Source organism: Bison bison, unplaced genomic scaffold (assembly GCF_000754665.1).
Source record: "Bison bison bison isolate TAMUID 2011002044 unplaced genomic scaffold, Bison_UMD1.0 scf7180017864471, whole genome shotgun sequence".
NCBI lineage: Eukaryota > Metazoa > Chordata > Mammalia > Artiodactyla > Bovidae > Bison > Bison bison.
In genome coordinates, this window is record NW_011495032.1 from 23,463,519 (window position 1) to 23,488,741 (window position 25,223).

Below are 25,223 nucleotides of genomic sequence, written 5' to 3' on the forward strand. Positions count from 1 at the left end.
AGAATACATTTGAATCAGTTCTAATGAGGTGGATGAAACTGGAGCTGATTATACAGAGTGAAGTAAGCCAGAAAGAAAAACACCAATACAGTATACTAGCACATGTATATGGAATTTAGGAAGATGGTAACAATAACCCTGTATGCAAGACAGCAAAAGAGACACAGAGGCATAGAACAGTCTTTTGGACTCTGTGGGGAGGCGGGGGGAGGGGGGATGATTTGGGAGAATGGCATTGAAACATGTATAATATAATATAAGAAATGAATCGCCAGTCAAGGTTCAATGCAGGATACAGGATGCTGGGGGCTGGTGCACTGGAATGACCCAGAGGGATGGTATGCGGAGGGAGGTGGGAGGGGGGTTCAGGATTGGGAACACATGTACACCTGTGGTGGATTCATGTTGATGTATGGCAAAACCAATACAATATTGTAAAGTAATTAGCCTCTAGTTAAAATAAATAAATTTAAATTAAAGAAAAAAAAAAAACCTAGACCCTGTCACCCCTACTAAAAGCCTTCCAGTGGCTTCCCATCATATTTAGACAGTTCAGCAAAACCTTCATCATGCCTGCCAAGCCTCCCTCCATGCTCTGGCCCAGACTCTGGCCACTGGCCACTTCTCCAGCTTCATTTCCTTCCATCTAGAGCACAGGAAGAAGGTCAAAGACACGGACTCTGGAGCAACTCTTCCATCATTGCCTGTGTGACATTGGACAAATTGCCTGATGTCTCTGTGCTGCAGTTTCTACATCTCTAAAGAGAAGAAGACAACACTTTATCAAGCTGCTGTAGGACTAAAGGAGTCCTGAAAAGGGTCTCCAGCCCATAGTAAGCTTCTGTACATGTTTCTGGTTTTAAGTAGTTCGATGTCTTAACCCTCAAATTCAGAGAAGAAAGTGAGTATGAAAAAAAGATTAAGAGAATATACTTGCAGTTTGCTTAATGCAGTTAAGGACACATTTTTATGAAGTCTCTATAAAGAAGTTATGAAGGTATGTGCTTAGTGAAATCTCCTTTTGCCTTTTAACTGTAGAAAAACCTAAGAAAGTGTCATGAGTTTTAATAGCATTGAATTAATTGATGGTGTGGTTAGTTAAAAAAACAATAAGAGTCTATTTAAAACTCTCTTTTATTTTTTTCATTCCTGATGTTAAACACCTTCCCCCAGTAAAACCAATCTTGGATTCCAAAGGGGACTGGCAAAATCACTGATCTGACTGGCATGAGAAGGGAGGAGAAGGGCATGCTCGTGGGCTGGGCGGGCCGGGAACTCTGGTTGGTGCTTCATGTCTGCCAGGGTGGCTATAAGTCACCTCTTCTCTTCCTGCTTTGGCAGTTCGGGCTTCCCCAAGGCTGATAAGCATCCAGGTTTTTGCCCTAACATATCTGCTCTCCAAGAAAAAAATAACCCTCTATTCTAGTGGAGGTATTTTTTCTGGCATAATGCCTTCTCTTTCCAATTCTGATGAGTTGATTTTTTGTGTGAATGGAAGAAAGGTAAGTTTATGATATGATTAATATGAATTTTCATATGTCAGAGATAAAAACCAAGCTGATTCTCTTTCACTGATACTGTTTCTTATTTATTTAAACTCTCTTTTCTGTCTTTTTCAAGTCATATGTAGTAGTATGAACTTGACCATGGGTCGCTAGTTTAGGCTTTAGTGCGAAATTATTAAAGCTTGGGAGTGTTAGTTTGTTCTTTTCTTTTGGAATCAATAAGGAACTTTCATTTTATTTGTTAAATTACAATGGTAGTGAATTCTGACCCAGGCATTAAAAACTATGTCATCCTCCCATTACATGGATGTTAGCTCTGCTTGAGTTTAGCAATACTATTTTATTTTAATTTTTTTTTACTTTGGAGGCTTGTGTTTTATTCATGGGCTATCAGCCTCCCTCCTGCCCACCTGGGACAGGTAGGAGGAGTGAGGGAAGGGAGGGCAACTGGGCTAGGAGGGGGCCGACTGCTGCTGCCCTTTGTAGATGTACTTCAGCGTGGTGGTGATGGTGCACATGTCCAGCTCGATTTTCTGAGCCCAGTTCTGCACATCCCCGATTTCCTTGAGTGCCTGGTTGAAGTTCTCCACCATCCTGAGCCACTGACCTGTATGCTTGGCAGACTGGGCAGCCTGAATCTGTAGGGTCTTCACCTTGTTGTCCAGCTTTCTCTGGCTCCTGTTGGCCTGGACCACACCCACATTGAGGTGATCCACCAAAACTTCTGTCAGGCAGGTGGCTGGAGTGATGGCCTCTCGCCTCTTCAGCTGCAGCTTTTTGCATTCGTTCTGCTTGGCCTGGTGTTCTTTCAGCAGGTGAGACAGCATGGTCATGGTGGGCTGGGGGCAGGGCACACCTGGCACCCTCCCAACAACACTGTTTTAATAGAAGGAGTATATGACATTGAGGATAATAATAGCAAAGGAGGATCTTATTTTGCCCTAATAAATACTTTCAGGCTGATCCATGAACCTTGAGGCTAAAGCATCCTGGCCTGCTACTTCGGGCTTGGAGCAGTATCGTGAATGAAGACAACACTAAATCAAGTGTAGCAATGATCTGGCAATTAGGATGGTTGAGAAACATTGACCTGGAATGTTGCATCAGGAACATCGATGTCTTTATAGCACAGAATAGTGTCAGCAGGCTGTGTCTCCTCAATGTAGGGGCACACAGGAGGAAGGGACAGTGGTCCTGGCTTGCAGGCCATCACTCCCGACCTTCATCTTGTTTCCACCTTGGAAATAATTTCTGTAGCCACACAGTTAAGGTCTTAAAGCAGTCTAGGTGTAATGCTTTGCTTCTGCGATGACATTTCACTCAGCCTGCTCTGCACGCTGAGATTCTGAATGGGGAGCACTGAGCTCATCTGTGGCTGAGTGAATCTTCTGAGGGCTCAAAAGGAGACTTGAAAATAGGAGGCAGTTATGAAAAACAATGTGGTTTGTTACTTTTTCTGGGGTGATCAAAAATACGTTTAGTGGAATAAGGTCCTGTGTCTCTAGTCTCAGTGTTGCACCTCTTCCTGATGGGTTTCACTCCAGTTGTTCTCTCTAATCTTGCCTGACTGTACCCAGCAGAGATGCTGCCTGAGTCAGGAAGGACAGATAACTTTATCTCATGTGCAGGCTTCAATCTATTGGGATTAGCAGCCTGGAGCGCCACGTGACAGGCAGAGGAGAGATTCCTGTTCCCTTAAGCTCTTCCTTCACCCAGGCACCTCCGTTTCAGTGGGCAAGGGAAGCTGGTGGGGACAGAAGAGGCTCCCTCATAACATACTCTCCTATGACTCCTTTGGAGAATCTTCTCTAGCTAAGCTTTTTCATGACTTCATGTGGCTGAGTTATCCTGAGTCAATTTTGGAATCTGTTTCCCTATCTGGATCCTTTCCGAGTAACTCTAGGGAAAAAATAAGCCAGAACTTACAGTTGTCACATATATGAGAAAGTTCATAGACAGTGAAACAGCCTGCCATTATTTCTCCAGAATTCTAGTTCCAGTGTTAGAAAAGGCTTCTTTTGTTGTTTTTGGTCCTTGTAAAGACAGCACCTTTCAAAACATGCCCCCAAAACAACAGATAGGATTGCCATAACATGCTGGTATTATCTTCCTAAAATCCCTTCTTATTTCACAATGTAGGTCATAGAGAAGAATGCTGATCCTGAAGTATATCTACTATTCTACTTGAGGAAAATCCGTATCCTTTTATTTTACTGTAATAAATCTGGCTTTGGTGGTAAAAAGAAAACATGCTAAGACTTCTAAAAGAAGTCATTCTTCCTTTTGTATTTGCTCTAGATAAATAACCTTGTATTCAATTTGAACAGTCTAGTTGGAGTTCAGAGAATGCATTTAAAAGTGACAGATATGTGCTATATTCATTGTATTTTTTGCCTGGGCGAAACCAAAATGATCATCCAGTGAACCATGAGTGTGCTAACGCTGGAAATAACTTTTTGACTTTTGAGCCCCCATGGTCACCCTGATGATGATTTTATATTCAGCAGTGTGAATGTGAAAATGTCGAGCCAGGAACTTCCCCAGTGATCCAGTGATTAAGACTTCAATGTCTGGGGGCATGGGTTCAATCCCTGGTTGGGGAATTAAAATCCAACACGGCAAGCCAACCAAAAGATTAAATATCTCCAGCCACTTGCTCAAGGGTATGTGCCACTGACAATGACAATGTGTGTACCTTCCCACAAGCGCATTTCATTGACTTGTCATCTATGCCTTTTAATAATCCTTATCAGAGAAAACAAGGTTTTATAAGCATATTTCAAAATTCCATTGTATAACTAATGCACTCCAGCTCTTCACTTCTGATCTGGACCCTTTTTCACATCTCACTCCTCCTGCACCTTCAGTAAATATTCAAAAAGAATTTCTTGGGCTTGAGTGTAACTGTAAAAGCACAAGAGAGTGACTGTGGCAGTGGTTACACAGATCTATGAGATACAGTTGCATAGAGCTGAGTATACCACATAGTATGAGAGCATGCATAAGAGGCAAAATCTGAAGAAACTCTAGCCTCTGGTTATCTGTCTTCGGTATGATACCCGTGTCAGTTTCCCGGTTTTGGTGTTGCACTGTAGTTCTGCGGGATGTCAGCATTGGGGGAAACTAGGGAACAGGTCCATAGGGCAGTCTGTACTATTTTTGCAACTTCTTATGAAACTACAATTGTTTCAAAATAATTTGGAGGTTTTTTGGGCAGAGTTTCCTAGTACCTAGTGGTTAGAATTCCAGGCTTTCACTGACATAGCTTGGGTTCAATCCCTTGTCACAGAACTGAGATCCTGTAAATCGACAAATTATAAGTTAAAAATAAGTATACTTAGTCAGTGTCTACTAAGAACAAGGCACTGTATTAAGCTCTGAGGAATCAGTGGTGTGCCAGACAATCCTCTCTCCAGAATCTTCGTTTCCTTCTGCTTCTGGCTCTTGGCCTCCCAACACGCACATCTAAAAACATGAAGCATGACTTCCTTTCTCCCTGACCTTTCCTTGCCAGACTTATCTAATAACTGTGTGTACCTAATGTCTCATTTCTCTGCTGACTCCATCTCTCACTATTTAACATTTCAACCTGGTTTCCTACCCCCATTATTCTACTACTCTAGCCAGTATAGCCCCCCAGTGTCCCCATTGCACTCACTATTCAGGGAATTGGGATTACAGTTGAAACAAAACAAAAAAACCAAACAGGCCAAATCCTTCCTCCTTGGTTTTGCCACCTCCCATTTACCCAGCTTTAAAATCTGTGTTAGTCAGCATACCCTATCACTTCCCTTTTCTTACCTATCTACATCTGTGCCACACTTTACCAAGCTTTCTCTAGACTCCCAAAGTGAAGAAGCTCTATATTAGGAACAAGCTGAAAATTCATGGGCTCCCAGGTAAGCAAGGCTGATAGAGCCCTAGACAGAATCATCCCCAGCCTCCCATTTCCCTGGTGGCTCACACAGTAAAGAGTCTGCTTGCAGTTCAGGAGACCTGGGTTTGATCCCTGGATCGGGAAGATCCCCTGGAGAAAGAAATGGCAACTCACCTACGCTGCCCAGACCTGCTGGGGCGCAACCTCATGTTACCTCTCCTTCTGCATGACAGATCCTGGCCTGCTGTTAAGCAATCTGACCTGTAAAAGCAAGATACTGCACCAGCAAGAGTTGATGTCCCACAGCTACATGGATTAAAGAGGATGTGCCAGGGTCCAGCCCCAGTTGGAGCCAGGGATTCCCTTGGGAGGATGGCGTTGGCGAAAAGGATAGAAATAGAGAAAGAGATAAGGAAAGAATTTTGCAGTTGAGAAAATAGAGGAGAGAAAAGAAGCTGATATTCCTTGGTTTACGCAGAAAGCCAATAAGGCCCCAGCACTGGACTTGCTCTGTTCACGTAGGCCGCAGGCGCCCTCTTGAATCGCGGAAGGTGCCCCACCTTAGGCACCTTCTCGAGTGGGTCTTAGAAGCCCAGGCAGGAAAGTGAACGCAGAGAGCCCCTGTGCTCCATGGAATCAGCCTGAATAGGAAAAGGAAAGAGAAAGAACGACATGGGGAGACCAAGCTTCCGTGAGCAAGGCCTGCACTTTATTTTCCAAAATAGTTTTTATACCTTAAGTTGTGCATAGAGGATAATGGGGGAAGGGGTAGAGTCATGCAAGGTCAGCAGTCCTTGATCCTTATCGAAGCCAGGCCTTCTTTCTGCAAACTTATCATATGCAAAAGTTTTAGGTGATTTACATCATCTTCTGTTAACCTTCTATGACCCTTTCTTCAGAAAACTTATTTTTCTCTAAAGGTGATTATTCTAAAGTCAGGTGCCACCCTCCGAAAGCATTAGATAAAGTTGCATTCCTATAGGGCAAAAGTGTGGTGGGCTATAACAAGAAAAGAATTAACTCAAGGGTCCAAGGTTACAAACATTAAAGCTATTACTTACATTTCTATACACCAACTATATTAATCAATACACTCCCAGGGACACAGCAGGTAAGGGATATGGAAACTTGGCAGCAAGCATTAGCTCAACAAAGAAATCCTCTACTAGTTCTTTTCTAACAATTTTAACTCTCTGAGAAGCTCTGCATTGTTAGAATATCTTAAGCTTCCCATGCCTCACGTGGTTGGGAGGCTGTGAATCTGAACAAACCTGTCAGGCAAGCTAGAAAGTCATCAGAGGGGTTTGAATTGAAACACTCCTATTATGCCCAGAAGATTTATTAACTAGAGCTCTAAATTGATTTTCTTCAGAGAAAGGTGGTAGGGGATAGCCCCCCGTTAATGTCAGAAGAGTTGGTGAAAGTCGTGAAATGGTAAAACAGACAGATTCTGGTTTTGGGGTAGACACTCAGGCAGACCAGGGATGGAGCCCTTGAGCCCTGACTCGCCTTGCCCGTCAGGGCTCTCCTGCATGACCTTGTCATGGGTGGGAACTCCCGTGCTGGATCCCGGCAAGGATGTGTCATTAGGGAGTTGCTTTAATGCAACTGTGAGATCCTGGCTCTAGGATAAAACTGGAAACGCTTATCCTCATTTTCCCTCACTCTTCACATACCCAGCCCTATCACTTCTTGCAGTTCTTGAAACAACTCGTCATTCAGTAGATGAATTTTACCAAGCACCACGTGTGCAGAAGTAAGCTAGAAGACACAGCCTCCGCCCTCAGTCTAGAGAATGAAGAGAGAGATAGCAGGTGTGATGAGTGCCATGTTATGGGAACATGGACAGGGCACTCCCACCAGGCTTGAAGAAGGAAGGGAGAGAGAAGGGTTGTGTAGGAGTTGCTGGGAAAGGGGAATTCTTGGGGAAAAGGGTATACTTGGTGGTGGTGTGGGGGGGATGGGGTGGTGCAGAGGCAAGAGAATATATTGCTTTAGAGGAACCCAAAGCAGTTTATTCCAATGGATGTACAGCTTTGGGGGGAGGTATAGCAAGAGATGAATGAGGAGTGAGATCCTTGAGGCAAAGAGTCAAGTTTGGCATGCAAGACACAATCACTCACTGATGAATGACCAGAGGTCAGTGGAAATTCCAGGGTCAACTGCACACGCTGGCCGTGAGCATTTAGTCTCAGGGTAACTTCTGTATATGCCCATAGTGTTGTATACCTTGGTGCCCTGAGAAAGCTCTTTTCTTAAAGGACCAAAAAATAAACTTCTGATATATTATTGTTTGTATTTGACTTATGTGGGGTTGTCAGCTTTAGCATATAGAAATATAGTATGCCCAGGTAAATTTGAATTTGAATGCATGGGACATACTTACACTAAAATATAATTCATTTTTTATCTGAAATTCAGATTTAACTGGGTGTCCTATATTTTGTCTGGTCACCCTACCTAGCAAAGAGCTTTAGGATGAGTCAACAGAACATGGAAGAAACTGCCTGAATCAGGCACTTCTGGTGGGACTGGAGGAAGGAGGCATCAAACTACTTGTGTGGTAACCAGAGGGCAAAGCAGCTGGTTGAATCAACCTTTCACTTTTCACTCAAGGCAATGTTAACACAAGAAGCAGAGAGCTGCTTTAAGGTCTGACAGAGTGAACAGTCAAAATTTGACTCTTCTTTGAGTCAGACGGCTCCTGGATTCCTTTGCTTGAAAATATCAGGTCACCAAAGGCAAAGAGAAGGGGTTTCTCTGACTTTTCCATTCAGGTCAATGGAACACTCTAAGGCATCACCCATGAGACTCTGCCTGAAGAAAGCAAGCTTGACTTGCCTGAGTGGGCTCAGACGAGGGAACAGAGGAAGTGGGGTGCCACCCACTCTGAACCTCTGCAGAGAATCTCAGCTTCCTACTCTGCGGTGTCCTGACCTGTTATTACCTCTTCATGGGCAGAAATTTCTAAGATGAAATTATTCTCAGCCTCCACCCAAGCCAATGATAATATGCACCCATGAAATCTTTCTTAAACCTCACCTGGAAAGGTCCCAAGCAAATTCTAGTAGACTCTAATAGCACCTGAAGCAAAGGGATCACATACATTATTTGTTCTTTCTTTGTGGAAACATGCCAGTATCTTACAGGGAAGAGGTACGAAAGAGTTTGTTGATATTACTGGTTCAGGAACCAAGTTATCAATTCATATTCTCTAATCTTGTAATCCTATAAGAAAATAAAAGCATTACATTGCTGAACCAGGAAAAGTTAAACTTCCTGGTGGGGGTTTCTAAGTTTTACATATGCACCACCTCCCAGCACCTCCACAGCAACAATATGAGTGTAGAATCCATTGTCCCCAACTCTGAATTCAACAGGCTTTTCCCTATTCATGTGGATGAAGACTATCATCTAACTGGCATGAGGCTCTTTGTAGTCTTCACCTGTCCCACTCAGTGTGAATATCCAGAGAACTCACTTTAGAAGCATGAGCTTTTGATTATAAGGTGCTGCCCTCACCCCACTGGAGAGCTACCATACTGTCTTTCTAAAATCAAGAAAATGCCACATTCACAAATGCATCGGGGATTTCAGATAAAGCCCTGTGATGTAGGTGTGTAGGGATATCTTCTCACCTGTCATCAATTAGCTCACTTATGTGCAAAAAGTGGAACAGCTCTCTTAAGCAGGGAATCTTTTCTCCAGAAAATGACTCACTTGTTATCAGTATCTGAGGAAGAAAAGTATAGAAAGCATAGCAGCCTGGGTCCTTCTTTTCCTTGACCCCCTTCCTTCCAGTCCACCTCACCGGCACCAAATACAGCTGTGGGAGCGGAGGCTGCGGTGCCTGCACTGTCATGGTGTCCAGATACGACCCAAAGACCAAGAAGATCCAGTATCCTTTGCATTGGCCCAAGCACTTCTGAAAAGAATGCAGAACCTCCACTTCCTGTCCCTGTGTCCCCTCTCCTCTCTCAAGGTGTCCATTGCACTCACATGGCCTCTGGACCTACTCTCCTGTGACTTCCCATGCTCCAGATCTTTCCTATGGACTTTCTTCCCATCAGGGTGTATCTGTCCTGGATTCCAGTCTCTCAGGGCCACTCTGTCTCTTGCTGTACAGATATTTACTTTGCTTTTGAGCAGATCTCAGACTGAGGGCCAGGCAAGAATGGGTTTACACACAAAGAAGTGATGCATTGTCCTGGAAGAAGGTTTAGGTCAACATACATTACGAAAGTTATTCCCTTGAAGGGCTGAGACCTCCCATCATGCTGTGTGACTGAGCTAACGTCACCTTGACCTAAAGTGTAAATTTGCTCACTGATTGCATGCGGTAGCAGAGTTGTCAAGCATGATTCCGAAGTTTTTTGTCTTAAGTCTCTGGGTTATGCTGTTCACAAATTAGGAAGAGGAGAAGCAAAAGAAAGGAAAGGGGTGAGTTTAGCTTTGGATGAATAGCACAGCAATTACTATGGGACATGCGAGAGGAATTGTCCACAGGTATCTACATAGACAGGTCTACTACTCAGAGGAGAGGTCTCATCTGGAACTAATTTGTTGAAAGTTATCAACATAGATACTAACAATGACAATAGAAATAGCTAATGTTTATTGAATGCTAGGCACTGTTCAAAATAGTTTACATCATGTTATCATATTTAGTCCCCAAAACAACTTTAAGACAGACTCAACTGTCACTCATATTGAAAAAAGAGGGAATGGAGGCAAAGAGGGTTAACTAACTTGTCAAGGTTATGAGGACCAGTTAGTGGTAAAAGCAGGTTTTCAACCATAGTCATTTAGAATGTAGCAGGAATCACAGGAGAGCTTCCAAGCTCAGGACACTGCAGAACAAGAGACAGGGAGATGGGCAAAGAAAGACACCCCCCAAAGGAGACCAAGAGGGGGTAGCCAGGGATGAAGGAGGGGCATCCAGAAGAGAAAGTTCCAAGGTGGTAGAAGTGCAATAGTATGAAACACCAGGACATGGCTCAGAGCCATTAGATTGCTCCCAGAGCACTGTCAGCAGACTTGTGGGGCTGGAAGATGAGGTACAGATACGCAGGAGTGACTGGAGGGCCAGGAAGGCATAGATAGCTTTTGAAGAAACTTGACTAAGAAGGGGAGAAAGATGGGCTGGAGAGAGACATTGGCCTGGGGATTTATTGTTAGCACAAAAAAACACTTGAACTTCTAAATTCAAGGGAATTTAGAGAAATGAGACCCTAGAAAGGAAGAAGTTAGAAGGGCAATTGATAATGAAGCAAGTCCTTGGGAAGACAAGAATAGAAAGGATTCAGGGCACAGGGGAGGAGGAGGGGTGGGGTGTCCTCACCCTCCAGGCTTGGACTGGGGGTGAGGCTGACTGTAGCTAGAGATGAGTAAGTGTGGGCTGGGCAGTGACAGGAGAATATGCCTCTATTTCCTGGATGAGGCATAAGGCTAAGATGGGAAAGCAATGAGCCCTGGGAAAATTGAGAGAAAAGGAAGAGGGAGATAACATTAAGAGAAACTAAACTTAATGGAGGAGGGCAGCTGGAGGACAAAAAAAAAAAAAAACAATAACCCAGGGTTCACTTTTGCTCTGTATACCAAGCACTCTTCCGAGAAACTAAACTGGACTAATGAAGCCTGGACCCCATTCCCAACCAGTGGGATGAGAATCTGATGAAACCACATCTGCTGTGTCAATAATACAGACTCTAGTGTGAGAGAGATGGTCAAGACAGGGGCATAAACCCATGGCTTTCATACTTGCCCATACACTGGAATCAGCTAAGGAGCTTTGAAAAGTAATGGAGTGATTGCATCCCAAAGATTCTGGTTTAATTAGGCTAACCTTGGACTTCGCTGGCAGTCCAGTGGTTAAGACTCTGTGCTTCCAATGTAGGGGGCCAGGGTTTGATCCCTAGCCAGGGAACTAAGATCCCACATACTGTGTGGCATGACCAAAAATTAATAATAATAATTAGGCTAGCATGCAACCAGAGCTTTTGTATGTTTAGAAACTTCCCACAGTTGAGAATCACTGGGGTAAATTATCCCATGATGGTTTACATGAGTCAGTATATCATTTTATGATGAGAAAAAGCCTTTTTTCTCTGAATGAGAAAAATAAACAAAGAATGAGGGTCTCTTGGAGGTTCTACACAAAACTCATTTTTCTTTTTTTCCATTTCTCTCTACCATTCTACTCCAGCCATATGTTAAGTCCTTTCTTGAACACTTCCAAAAAGTTATGGTTTTTTATCTAGTGTTCTCTGTTCTCAGGGAAATATAGTCTCAAGACCCTTTCTAGAAATAACTCCCTGAATTATGTTACCCCCTGCGTGTGATTCCAATGTGTTCTCTTTACAAAATCCCATCACAGCCATTATCCAGTTACAGCGTGCCTGGTGCCCATCTGCTCTCTGCATGGGGCTGCTGTCACCACTGTGGAAGGTGTAGGAAGCATCAAAACCAGGATTCACCCCGTGCAGGTAAGAGTACAATGTGGTGGGGACCCAGCGCTGGTATCGGCACCCTCCATAATCTAATGGACTCCAGTTAGGTCATCAATTTTGAGATTTTTTTGTGCTTTTAAATTCTCATTTTGTGGGATTTAGTGCTTCATAGCTAGGGATCTTTTCAGAGATTGGTGTATAGGGACTTCCATGGTGGGCCAGTGGTTAAGATTCTGTAGTCTTCCACTGAAGGGGGCATAGGTTCCATCCCTGATGGGGGAACTAAGATCCCAAAATAAGATGCCCAAAATAAAATAAAATTTTTTAAAAAGAGAGAGAGATTTGTGTATAAACCGAGATTTCTTCATCTTCATAATTTTAATATATCTTAACTTCTCAGTCTCATCCTTGCCCTAAACTAAAACAAGGACAACCCAGTCTGATAAGAGAAGAAAATGAGATAGGAAACTAGAAGTTTATAGAAGATACTACTTGTCTACCACATTTCAAAATTACTAAACTGTGAATAAGAAGCTAATCTTGTATACAAATACTCCCCAAATGTCTCATGAGAAGCTGAACACCATGCTACAATAAAGCAGAACTAAAATGACGAAGTATTTATTGATACTAATGTTCAGGGGACTTTTTAAAAGAAACTGCAATATTACTTTTATGTACTATTGAACAAGAGTTTCTTCGGAGGTTAAGTTTTAAAAGCAGGGTGTAGAAAGAAAATTATGGATTGCTGTAATCTCCTTGGAAATTTCTTCCCCTAGAAGGTTGTGTTAGAACATGGAGGCGCAGAGCTTCCTCTGTTGATATGTTGCATTTATGAGCACTTTTGGTAGTGCTTGTCTTTCAACTGTAAACTTAATGACTTTTTGACCTTATTAAGCTCTTACTCCACACTTGGCTCACCATCTTAACAGTTATGGAAACAACCTAATGCTGCAGCTTATCAGATTTCTTCCTCCCAAATTCTGACAATACTTGATAGTTCAGGAGTGTCCCAAACAGGCTTTTACTGGCATGTGAGAGCCGCTTCTCTTGTGTTGTTGGAAGAGGGTGATTGCTATGACCAGTGTGTTCTCTTGGCAAAACTCTATTAGCCTTTGCCCTGCTTCATTCTGTACTCTAAGGCCAAATTTGCCTGTTACTCCAGGTGTTTCTTGACTTCCTACTTTTGCATTCCAGTCCCCTATAATGAAAAGGACAACTTTTTTGGGTGTTAGTTCTAAAAGGTCTTGTAGGTCTTCATAGAACCGTTCAGCTTCTTCAGTGTTACTGGTTGGGGCATAGACTTGGATTACTTCTGGGAAAGATTAAGGGCAGGAGGAGACGCCGACAACAGAGGATGAGATGGTTGGATGGCATCACCGACTCAATGGACATAAGTTTGGGTAATCTCCAGGAGTTGGTGATGGACAGGGAGGCCTGGTGTGCTGCGGTTCATGGGGTCAAAAAGAGTCGGACATGACTGAGCGACTGAACTGAACTGAACTGAGAGCCGCTTGGTAAATGTTAGGGATTTTGTGAGCCAGGCTTTAAGCACAGCTGTTACTAAAAACTAAACTATACAAACTTAAAAGTAGGTAAATGATATTAAAAACAAAGTTAATAAATAGTAACTTTTACTGTATCCCAATCATTTTACTACATTTTTCTATCACCTATGCTTTTGAGGACATTTATGTCTATTGTAGCTACACAGTGGAAGTACCTTGTAAGTGTATCCACATTCAATGACATCACATCAGAAGTTTAACCTCAGCCTCCATGGAAATATTTATATTACCAAAAATAGTAGAAGCTACAAATAAGGACTGTCTTCCCAGAGATCCAGTTGTTAAATATTCACCAGCACATGTGCTGTGTCTGTCTATATGACACATCTGAAACAACTTGCCTTCTAGCAGTAACCCCACCCCAGCCATATTTTCCTCTAGCACTAGAACAATGTCTTTCCTTTCAGTTGAACCACAGATGAAGTATTTGGCTTCCATCTTAAGGGTCATGCTGTTTGAAAAATGTTTATTTAAAAACATATGAATCACATTCAGGCCAGTGAACTGAAGTATCCTCAACTCATTGAGAAAGACATGGGACAGAGACACACAGTGGGACCCACAGAGTCATGTTTCCCATTCATTCATGGATGGGGTCTTTGTATAGAATGGACAAAGTAAATTGTCATTTCACATTCTATTTCTATTTTGCACTCTCTTTTTTTTATTGTTTTGTTATATTTAAATGCATAAAGTTGAAAGTGCATAAATTATGTAAATGGTACAACACTACTAAATTATACTTCACAATTTTCAAAGCATGTATATAGATTGTCATTTAATCCATAAAACATTACAGAATATAAATGAAGAAGATAAAACTTACTTGCCAGAGACTGTTAAATGATTGTATATACTCATTTATTTATTCTCAGTTATCTTGTGCCATAGATACCATTATTATTCTAATTTAAAAGATGGGAATAACTTGTGGACACAGGGTGGGAAGGAGAGGGTAGGATGAATTGAGAGAATATTATTGACATATATACACCACCATGTGGAGCCTGCCAGGCTCCTCTGTCCATGGGATTACAAAGGAGTTGGACATGATTTAGCAACTAAAATGACAACAATGTGTAAAGTAGATAACTAGTGGGAAGCTGCTGTATAAGACAGGGAGCTCAGCTGCATCTCTGTGGTGACCTAGAGTGATGGGATGTGGGGTGGGTTGGGAGAGAGGCATATGAGGGAGGGGATGTATGTATACTGACTCACGTTGTTGCACAGCACAAACTATTAATAACACAACATTGTAAAGCAATATAATGTTGTTTAGTCACTAAGCTGTGTCCAACTCTTTTGCTATCCTGTGGACTGCAGCGCCCCAGGATCCTCTGTCCATAGGATTTCCCAGCCAAGGATACTGGAGCAAGTTGCCATTTACTTCTCCGGGGAATATTCCTGACCCAAGGATCAAAATGCATCTCCTGCATTGACAGATTCTTTACCACTGAGCCACCAAGGAAGCCCCAAAAGCAATTATACTCCAATTAAAAAAAAAAAAAAGTCTTTTTAAAAGGAAGTGAAAAAGATGAAGAAAGGAATAAAGTAAAATAAATCATCCAGAGACCCACAATTAATGAATACAGGAAGGACCTAAACCCACATGAACATGACTTCAAAGCATTTTACTCACTACTTAAACTATATTCTTATTTCACAGGAAAAGAAACCAGAGAGTCTAGAGAGTAAAATAACTTAATACATGCCAATAGGCTTTTCTTGAGTGGGTAGGCGAAACATGATTTCAAGAAATAGAAATATTCTTCCAGAATGACATTTTTCACCCTGCAGTTATCTCTAGAAAGCTAAATATATAAGCTTTGCTCCTATCTGGTATACAAGGAAGGGAAATGGGAGGTTTAAAGTAGAAGTAATGTACCATTTTTCCCCAGGAAAGACTTGCCAAGTGTCATGGGACACAGTGTGGCTTCTGCAGCCCAGGAATGGTGATGTCCATCTACACGCTGCTGAGGAACCACCCGGAGCCCACCCCTGAGCAGATAACCGAAGCTCTTGGAGGTAAGGTTTCTCAGCCCTCAGCAGGCAGGACTTCTAGAGGGAGGTGCCCAAGGAAGGAGGGAAGAAGGCCCCAGCTGGTGGAGAGAAGCTTTGGGGTTCCAGGCACCTGGTCAACAAGTAGGCCTCATTAGCCTTCATCTTGACCTCAGTCCTCTCTAGGAAGGGCCGCCCTCATTGGTCAGCATTGGTGCCAAGAATTGGGGCAATACTGTTTCATTACAAACCTTTCTCCTTTAATGGAGCCTGTAGTCACTCTGCAAAAGCATTCAAACAGACTGTTTCTAACATTTTTAATACAATAGTTTCCAAATGTGGAAATCTGGGTAGTGTACAAGAATGAGATTTTTTGGTTTATTTTTAAATCATTCTGTTAGAATCATTCATTAACTTTACTTACTAAAATTAATTTTACAAAGAGAATAGATTTCAGAAACTTTACCTTTTTCTGTTCTGGTTGGGTTCATTACAAGATCAAGAAGCCCATAAACAGGAATTAGTTATCACAGATAAGCTTGGTGAGCAACTCAATCTCCTATGACAAAAGAGCTATCGAATTTAAGTGAATTTAGTACCAAAAAAAAGCATTTTATCAAATGTAGTTTCCTTCAATTAACATACTAGGTTCAAGGTAAGCAGTTACTAGTTCTTTGAAGAAAGCTGTGGAAGAAAACCTCGAAACGTTGTAAGAAAACTCTCTGTCCCTTTCGGTAAACAAACCTACACAAAAATTCAGTTTTATGATGAAAAGATACAGACTAAAACAAAGTAAAATTTCAACTTAAGTTGCATGATAACTAGAATATAAATATTCACTAATATTTTCCCTTATCTCTCATCAACTTCTACATTCAACATTTTTCAGTTTCTCATTAAGTATTATAAGAATTTTGGCCAATGGTTTCAATTATAATTTTAACTAAACCTGAATAAATTTGAATAATAGATAATCTTTGTTTTATAAAATAACCCACACTAACGAGATATTTAGAGCTTTGAAAAGTAAAGTTCTTGTGATTTGCCTTACTTTTTGTATGTGTCTTTGAATACACACAGACAGCCTTATAAACATGAATTATTTCCTCCCAGATTCTATGCCTATAACTCACTTAACCACCAGGAGATGGCTGTAAAGTTTGGCTAAATTATAAAGATAACTTTATTCTAGGCAAGGATAACTTCGAGAGTATTTTTTGTTTCACACTTCATTTACTTGATCTCTTTCTAGAATTATAAATGCTAGGCACACTGATAACCTTTATGTTCATGTTTTAAGAAAACTGATCAAATAAAAACTCAAAAGGAATGCAATTAGACATGACACATACCTTCTATAATGATCAGCTGATACAAATGACCACTTCATTTAATCTTGTTTTTTTCTTCAAGACTAAGAAAAGAAAAATTTTGAATTTCCATATTTTTCTCCCTTAGAATCAGAAAATTTTCTGTAATGGGTGCTATTAGTTTCCCTTGGTGGGCTTTTACTAGCGCTTCTGATTATGTGGCAAACAAAACTGAAAGCTTTGATATAGCTCTATCTAGCTTTTAATGCTTTCTCGCTGTTTATCAATGAGAAATTGTCCTTTGCCTCTTAAATAGTTCAATCTCATGCCCTACAGCTATGTTCTAGGTATTTCAACTCCTTTTTTCTATGCCAAAGAGAGATTTATAACTCACAAACTCCTGTATTCTTTCTTCTTAAGCAAAAGGAAAGATAAAATATGGAATCTAAATCCATCCTTGTGCATGTAGTTTCTTTCTAAACAATTTTTGCTCAAATAAAAAAAGAGAAGTAAACCTATTATCCAGTTTTTCCACATGACTCACTGGCAACAAGTTTCCAAATAACACTTTGCTTCTAGCTAACTAAAGCTGCCCAGTTCACATATATACATTGCTTCTGAAATTTTTAAACTGTATTTGAACATAATAATCTTAAATTTATTTTTAACATAAAAATGATGTATTTCTATTATGAAAAATGAAAAAAAAATGAAAAGATAAGGAAAAACTCATTCATATTCCTGCTACTAGAAGACAACCACAGTCAAGATGCTTCTCTTTCAGTCTCTTCTGTACATAGTTTTTGTAAGGCTTATTTTAAATACTTGTGACTATCATGTATGCAATTGCATAGTACATATACAATTTTTAACTATACAACATAAGAATTTTCCCATATTACTAAAACCTCTTTATAAATATCATTTATACTGGCTTCAAATTTGAATATACTTTTTAAATTTTTTTTAATATTTTATTTTATTTTTTAAACTTTACAATATTGTATTGGTTTTGCAACATGAATCCGCCACAGGTATACATGTGTTCCCCATCCTGAACCCTCCTCCCTCTTCCCTCCCCATACCATCCCTCTGGGTCGTCCCAGTGCACCAGCCCCAAGCATCCAGTATCGTGCATCGAACCTGGACTGGTGACTCGTTTCATATACAATATTATACATGTTTCAATGTCATTCTCCCAAATCATCCCACCCTCTCCCTCTCCCACAGAGTCCAAAAGACTGTTCTATACATCAGTGTCTCTTTTGCTGTCTTGTATACAGGGTTATTGTTACCATCTTTCTAAATTCCATATATATGCGTTAGTATACTGTATTGGTGTTTTTCTTTCTGGCTTACTTCACTCTGTATAATAGGCTCCAGTTTCATCCACCTCATTAGAACTGATTCAAATGTATTCTTTTTAATGGCTGTGAATATACTTTTTTTAAAGGACAGTGGTTTCATCACTGTTTCTACCATATTTTGAAATGACTAATTAAAACAATACCAGGTCCTTATTGAACACCTACTATGCTGTACTGGGAGGATTCAAGAACATCTAAGACTGTCTTTGCTTTCTCCATGAGCTTAAGAGCCAATGAAGGAAATGAAGCATGCACATAAATGACCCTACTCCAACATGGTCAGCGATAGACCTGGGGAAGGATCCAGACAATGAATGTACGGCTCTGGCTGGGGTGTTAGAGCAGATTCCATGGAGGAGGGGGGCTGTGGCCCTGATAAATGGACACAATCTCCCCAAGAGGACCTTTGAGGCAGAAGAGACTACATGAGAGAAGCTTAACAAAGGGGCCCGTGTGAGATGTTATGGGGGACGGTGGTCACATGTTACATGAGTTAGCACAGGGGTGGGAAATAAGGTAGGAAGGGAAAAAACTATAGAGATCTCTGTGATATTTCAGGATAAAACTGTAATCACAAGTATATTCTAATTTTTGAAGGGCATTTCTGTTTCAAAGAACCATTTTGTTGGTTTGAGAAACAAAAAGTAGAAACCGAAAAACTACTAATATAGCTATTCCAATGAAAAAAAGCACAACTATGCAATATATCTCTATCATTCCTTAAACACCAATTTCTTCTTCAGGTAATTTGTGCCGCTGTACTGGATACCGACCAATTGTAGAAAGTGGAAAAACTTTCTGTGCGGTAAGTAATGATAAAAAATATTTTTTCAGTTAATTTAACATATTAAAAATCCTTTGTGTAAAACTGTCTATTGCATTCAGTTATCTCTAAAATGTTGTGCTTTCTATCCACTGAAAGTTATTAAATGCCACTATTGTTGTTTTTAAAAATAAATCTTTAATATCTATCTTGTTTACAGCCCTAAATTAGGCACTGTCTTTAGAAGTAAAGTATGTGGTCCATGACTTCAAGAAATGCAAAGCCTATAGAAGAAAATTAAATATATAGATTAAAAAACAATAAACACATAGTTGAAAAGCAAGATATTAAAAGCTCAATATATCCTCTCTAGCGGGCTTCCCAGGTGGCACAGTGGTAAGGCATCTGCCTACCAATGCAGGAGATTTAGGAGACTTGGGCTCCATCCCTAGGTTGGGAAGACCCCCTGGAGTAGAAAAATGGCTACTAACTGCAGTGTTCTTGCCAGGAAAATCCCATGGACAGAGGACCTGGTGTGCTATAGTCCATTGAGTCACAAAGAGTCAGACACGACTGAGTGCAGCACAGCACACCAGCATAGCCTCTCTACCTTGTAAATAAATTTTAGAGGAATACGGATTAAACAGAATCAATGAGTGGGGAGGGAAGATACAGAGGAGACTTATTGGAGAATGAGAGTTATGAGCCAGGTCTTAAAGGAAGTGATATTAACGGATGGGTAAAGAGAGGCCATTAAAAAATTTCCAGTAAGAAAATGTATGGAAGTAGAAAAAAAGAAAGGATGTCCAAAGTTCAACTAAGAAATTGATGTGGCTGAAGCATTAAGGAATTTAGGCTCAAAGCTGATACCTACTATATAGTCATTGTTTATTCTCAAGCTAGAAGTCACACAAGAACAATATTTCAAAATTCTTGGCACCTGTCTATAAGAAAAATAAGCCTGGAAAGAGAGGATGGGGATGAGGGCAAGGACTAGTGCAATATCCCGTGAATGAGGGAATGAGGACCTAAACCAGTGTGGTAGATATGGGCCCAAAATGATAACTTTCAGGAAGAGGATTGCCAGAATCATAACCTCTAGATGATAAAGGAGGCAGTGAGAAAGAAATCCAAATCAGCTTCCAAACTGAGAGATCAAAGAATCAAATAGGTTGAAGGAAGCTGTAAAAGAATGATTTAGTATATGGCCTGGAGGGGGGTGATGTCTTGAGATAGATTTAGTTTTCATAAAGTTAAATATCAAGACTAGACATCATCATGACAAGTATTCAGTTGTGTTTTTCATCACCCATTTTTATGTAAAAAATTATTTTTATATAATTTTGATTGACCAAAACCAACTCAAAGGCTGCAAGTTCATTCCAAATACTAAAACATCTAAAAGAAATCTTTGTGTAGACCAGAAACAAAGAATTTCAAAAAAATTTCCAAACTACAGGCTAGTTTATTTTAAATCCTGAGTAAGATATTTTTTATGTTGTGCTGTATAAATACATACAAAAGTAGACATTTTGTCACACTCACTCAGGGTCCCCACATTCAGCCACTAGTTGGTCCCTTTATTGTGCATGATGTTGTCACAAAGTCCAAATCCCTTCTCAACTCTGGACAGTTACCTTATGAGTGAAAATACCCACCACCATTCCTGCAGTGCTTCCTGTGTGTCAGATACTGCGCACACCTGTCACATATTTAAATCTGACCTCTTGGGGCGGGTTTTATTTTCCTAATTTAACGAATTCAATCCAGCTAGTATGTGTTAAAGCAGGAACTAGAACCCAGGTCTCTTTGACTCCACGTATAAAGCCAAACCATAGGTCTCCAGACCACCACAGACCCTTAGGCTGTGTCTACATGTGAAAACGGCAAACAGGAATGATGATTTGTTTGAGAGTTGCAGGAACTGACAGGTGAATTCAGGCCAAAAACACTACTTTGACTCTACATGAAATGTCCTGAAAATTAAGGCAAAATGTTTTGGGACTTGCGTTCTCCAAATACTTTGGAATAGCTCCAAAAACATTCAAAGAAACTCAGGTTTTTCAGTCTATTTATATTTATATACAGGACATCTTAAAGGCAGTTTGTCTTCCCAGGACTTCATTAAAAAATACACATGCATCACCCTTCTGATGAAAAGCCAGCTGTTTGTCTTTCTAATTACCACCTTGTAACTATACTCCTTTGACCTCACTTCCAGTAGGAAGCCTTAGCTGACTGACCCACCTTCCTCTAACCGCCTTCATCTTCCCCTGAAACTCAAGCAGAACCATTTATAAGACCCTAGCAGGAACATGGTTGCACACTCCATGCATTTTGTCTGATCCTTCAGTTATGGAATAGCTTATACTCTGTCCCACTCCATTACAGAGTCCCTGAGCTTCCCTGGTAGCTAAGATGGTATAGAATCTGCCTACAGTGTAGGAGGCCCCAGTTCAATTCCTAGGTTGGGAAGACCCCCTGGGGAAGGGATAGGCTACCTACTCCAGTATTCTTGGGCTTCCCTTGTGGCTCAGCTGGTAAAGAATCTGCCTGCAATGTGGAAGACCTGGGTTCAATCCCTGGGTTGGGAAGATCCCCTGAAGAAGGGAAGAGCTACCCACTCCAATATTCTGGCCTGGAGAATTCCATGGACTGCAGTCCATAGGTTCGCAAAGAGTCAGACACGGCTGAGTGACTTTCGCTTCACTGAGGGCCAGGATGGGCTCTGTTACTTCTTCCATAGCTCCTCTGGGGCCTGGGCACTGCTGGGTGCTCAGGTTTGTGTTTAAAAATCAACCAATGGATTTGTTATAAACTGTATTACTTCCTAAGGAATCAACTGTTTGTCAAATGAAAGGATCAGGAAAATGTTGCATGGATCAAGAAGAGAAGTCTTTCACAAGTAGACAGGAAAAAGTAAGTATCTATTATTCTACTTAAGTTGGAATTGACTGAAACATGCCCACATCAATCCAAATTTATTATTCTAGTCTTTTCAGTGAATAAAATGTAAAGTTAGTGAATTCAAGGCATAAACAGCTTTTACAAGTCCCCCAGATTAGCAAGCCCATGACTTTCATGAGGGGCTTCCCAGGTGGCACAGTGGTAAAAGAATCCGCCTGCAGTGCAGGAGACGTAAGAGACGTGGGTTCAGTCCCTGGGTCAGGAAGATCCCCTGGAGGAGGAAATGGCAACCCACTCCAGTATTCTTGCCTAGAAAATTCCATGGACAGAGGAACCTGGTGGGCTACAATCTATGGGGTTGCACAGAGTCGGACATGACTGAGCATACGTGCACAGACTTTCATGAGGCTAGTCACCACAGAAGACTATTTTCCTTCAGAAGCACTACAAATTTCTGTGCCTTAATCTGGGCTTACCCACTCTGTCACCCCCCCAGCAAGCACTACAAGGGATGAAAGCAGGGACATGTCTTCATGCCTATGGCAGATAAACACCTGCCAGTGATACCTGAGACCCAGACAGAAGTTAAAATCTAATTCCTGACACCAAAAGAGGAAGCCCAGAGCCCAGCAGATCTGCCAGGGAAACCATCAGTGTCCGCTGAGGCAGGGAGGAATTCTGCCAGGGCTGCCCTGTGGCTCTGGGGCTTCTATTTTATATACAGAATGTCAGATGCAGGCTCTGACTCTGAAGTTTCACACTGAGAGACTCCTGTACATCTCTCAGCATCTCTGAAGTTCCATTTGTGTTTTGTTTTGTTGAGATGTGTACCAAGCTGTACAACGAAGATGAATTCCAGCCCTTCGATCCAACCCAGGAACCTATATTCCCTCCTGAACTGATAGTAAGATACTTTACTTTTGTTGTCTTATAACATGATGTGGTTTAAGCATTTTGCCTTATACTATGAGACTACTGAGTTTTAGATCCTAAAAGTTGGAAGTGTGTCCAACATGATAACCCATTTTTAGAAACATGTTCAGCTCCACTGTGAATAGTATAAAACAGACAGCTTAGGAAAGCGGTGCTGCCGGGACCACAGGGGTGCTTGGGTCCACCCCTCCATTGAAGATCCTGAGCTCAGAGAGTGTAGGTGACTTAACCAAGATCACACAGCTACACAGTGAGATGCGTCAAAGACATTTTGTAAAACTAGTAAAGTAAAAATCAGATGATACTTATTATAATGGGATTTCATTATTCCTACTCTTAACCTCTGTGTTCTCAACTCAGTGGGGAGAGAGAGAGAATAACACAAATAGTGTGATATGCCCATCTTTCTATTCCATGCCTCTGTCCTGAAGAGAGCATGAGGTGAAGGCTATGATTCTACTGGCTTCTCAGAAGGCTTCAGTCCCTATGTTACCAACCAGGGTTCTTGGCCTCCTTAATCAGTAGAAACCTATCAGAGGCCAGACAAGAAATTCAGGTAAACCTTTACTAGGGCCCCTGCTGCAGCATGGGGGAGTCAAAACACACAACAGGTCCCCTCTCTGCTTGCTTGCTCCCTGAGGGGGTGATGAGCTTGTTCCTTATATGGTGTGAGGGTAGGGGTGTGTCCAGGGGTCAACCCGAAGGGATGGTTTAAGTGGTTTGCCCACCCCTTAGGTGATGTCGTGTGCAGGGGGTGTGCGCAGTACCCTGCTTTTTCTCTGGGCTCTTCAAAAGCGGCAGCTGGGTTTTTGGGTCTCTTTGTATTATTTGTTCAGAATTTGCCTCAGTTGCGCATGCACGTAGTTATTTTTGACCCATGCAGTTTCCTTGTATTTTGTTACTCAAGGAGAGATAACTCCTTACTCAAGGGGCAAGCATTACAGTATTCGAGCAAAAGGTCCCAGGTCCCCGCCTGTCTCACACACACACCCCTCAGAGCGTGAGAACCTGGACACACCTCGTGTTTAATGATTATTTGTACATGTAGATATGTAGATAAAGATAGATATTTTAAATATATTAGTATATTTGATCAGAGAAGGCAACGGCACCCCACTCCAGTACTCTTGCCTTGAAAATCCCATGGATGGAGGAGCCTGGTAGGCTGCAGTCCATGGGGTCACTAAGAGTTGGACACAATTGAGCGACTTCACTTTCACTTTTCAATGCATTTTCATGCATTGGAGAAGGAAATGGCAACCCACTCCAGTGTTCTTGCCTGGCGAATCCCAAGGACGGGGGAGCCTGGTGGGCTGCCGTCTATGGGGTTGCACAGAGTCGGACACGACTGAACGACTTCACTTTTACTTTTCACTTTCATGCATTGGAGAAGGAAATGGCAACCCACTCCAGTGTTCTTGCCTGGAGAATCCCAAGGACGGCAGAGCCTGGTGAGCTGTCTATGGGGTCGCACAGAGTTGGACACAACTGAAGTGACTTAGCAGTAGCAGCAGCAGTATATTTGATATATATTTTAATATTATATATATGTACAAAGTTGTAAAAGTATCCATTTATACTCTACCAGATGAATGATTTAAGGGATTTTTTTACCCAAGGATAATATTGCTAATAAGCAATTTCTGTCCTACCGAAGAATCTAATTTCCAAAGAATCTAATCTCCAAAGGAGGGGCCCCTCTGAGTCACCATTACGGCAGAATTAGAGCAAGAAGCCTAGCCCTTTAATTCCAGGCTAAGATACCTTCAAGCTGCCATGCTGCCTCCTCTCTGTGTAGTCACTTCACAAATGCAGAGTTTGCTCTACTCTATATGCAGCTATTGATGTCCAGACACCTATTATGAGAGTTATTCAGTGGTGCTAAGACACATCTTCTCAATCTAGGTAGCTTCAAACAAGGCCACCTTCTCCTGATACCCAGAAGTTAGGTTGTCTCAAAAAGCTAAAATAAACAGCAGGCTACTTAGACACCCAGAGCATTATTTGGAAGTCTATTGGCTTTGCTTCCCTGTAGAGAATGGCAGAAGACCCGAACAAAAGGAGGCTGACGTTCCGAGGGAAGAGGACCACCTGGATCACTCCTGTAAACTTGAATGACCTTCTGGAGCTGAAAACCAGTTTCCCTGAAGCCCCCATCATCATGGGGAACACTGCAGTGGGTAGGTGGTCTAGGGGCATGTTTTTTTAGTCTAGATTGGGGGTAAGTCAAACGTGTCTCTTTTAAAACTCTGCACAAATGCAATTTACTTTTATTAGTGAGTGCCTATGATCCTTTAGAATGTTGTGTTGTTTCCTTTTGCAAGTGAGTTGCTGTGTAATTTCCACTTTGAATTATCAGCAAGCCACACATCACTGTCTTTCTTTTCTAATTGTTTTACATATTTTTCTCCTTAAGGACCCAGCATTAAATTCAGAGATGAATTCCATCCGGTTTTTATATCTCCACTTGGGCTTCAAGAACTATATTTCGTGGATAGCACAGATGATGGTACGTACCTTTTTTTTTTTTTTTTTTAATAAAATGT

At 41.4% G+C, this 25,223-nt stretch overlaps 1 protein-coding gene and 1 pseudogene across 1 annotated transcript in view; one reads left to right on the top strand and one right to left on the bottom strand.

The window, feature by feature from the left end:
- Positions 1-1,448: 1,448 nt before the first annotated feature.
- Positions 1,449-25,223, top strand: part of LOC105003643 (aldehyde oxidase 4-like) — a 71,508-nt gene continuing 47,733 nt past the window's right edge. The window contains exons 1-10 of the mRNA XM_010860942.1: positions 1,449-1,502; positions 3,645-3,702; positions 9,184-9,280; positions 11,759-11,867; positions 15,298-15,424; positions 18,818-18,879; positions 21,673-21,756; positions 22,568-22,648; positions 24,713-24,857; positions 25,094-25,186. Of these exons, the coding sequence (XP_010859244.1) occupies positions 1,449-1,502; positions 3,645-3,702; positions 9,184-9,280; positions 11,759-11,867; positions 15,298-15,424; positions 18,818-18,879; positions 21,673-21,756; positions 22,568-22,648; positions 24,713-24,857; positions 25,094-25,186 (910 nt within the window). The remainder of the gene's footprint in view (positions 1,503-3,644; positions 3,703-9,183; positions 9,281-11,758; positions 11,868-15,297; positions 15,425-18,817; positions 18,880-21,672; positions 21,757-22,567; positions 22,649-24,712; positions 24,858-25,093; positions 25,187-25,223) is intronic.
- On the bottom strand, positions 1,944-16,772 carry LOC105003642 (annotated as a pseudogene).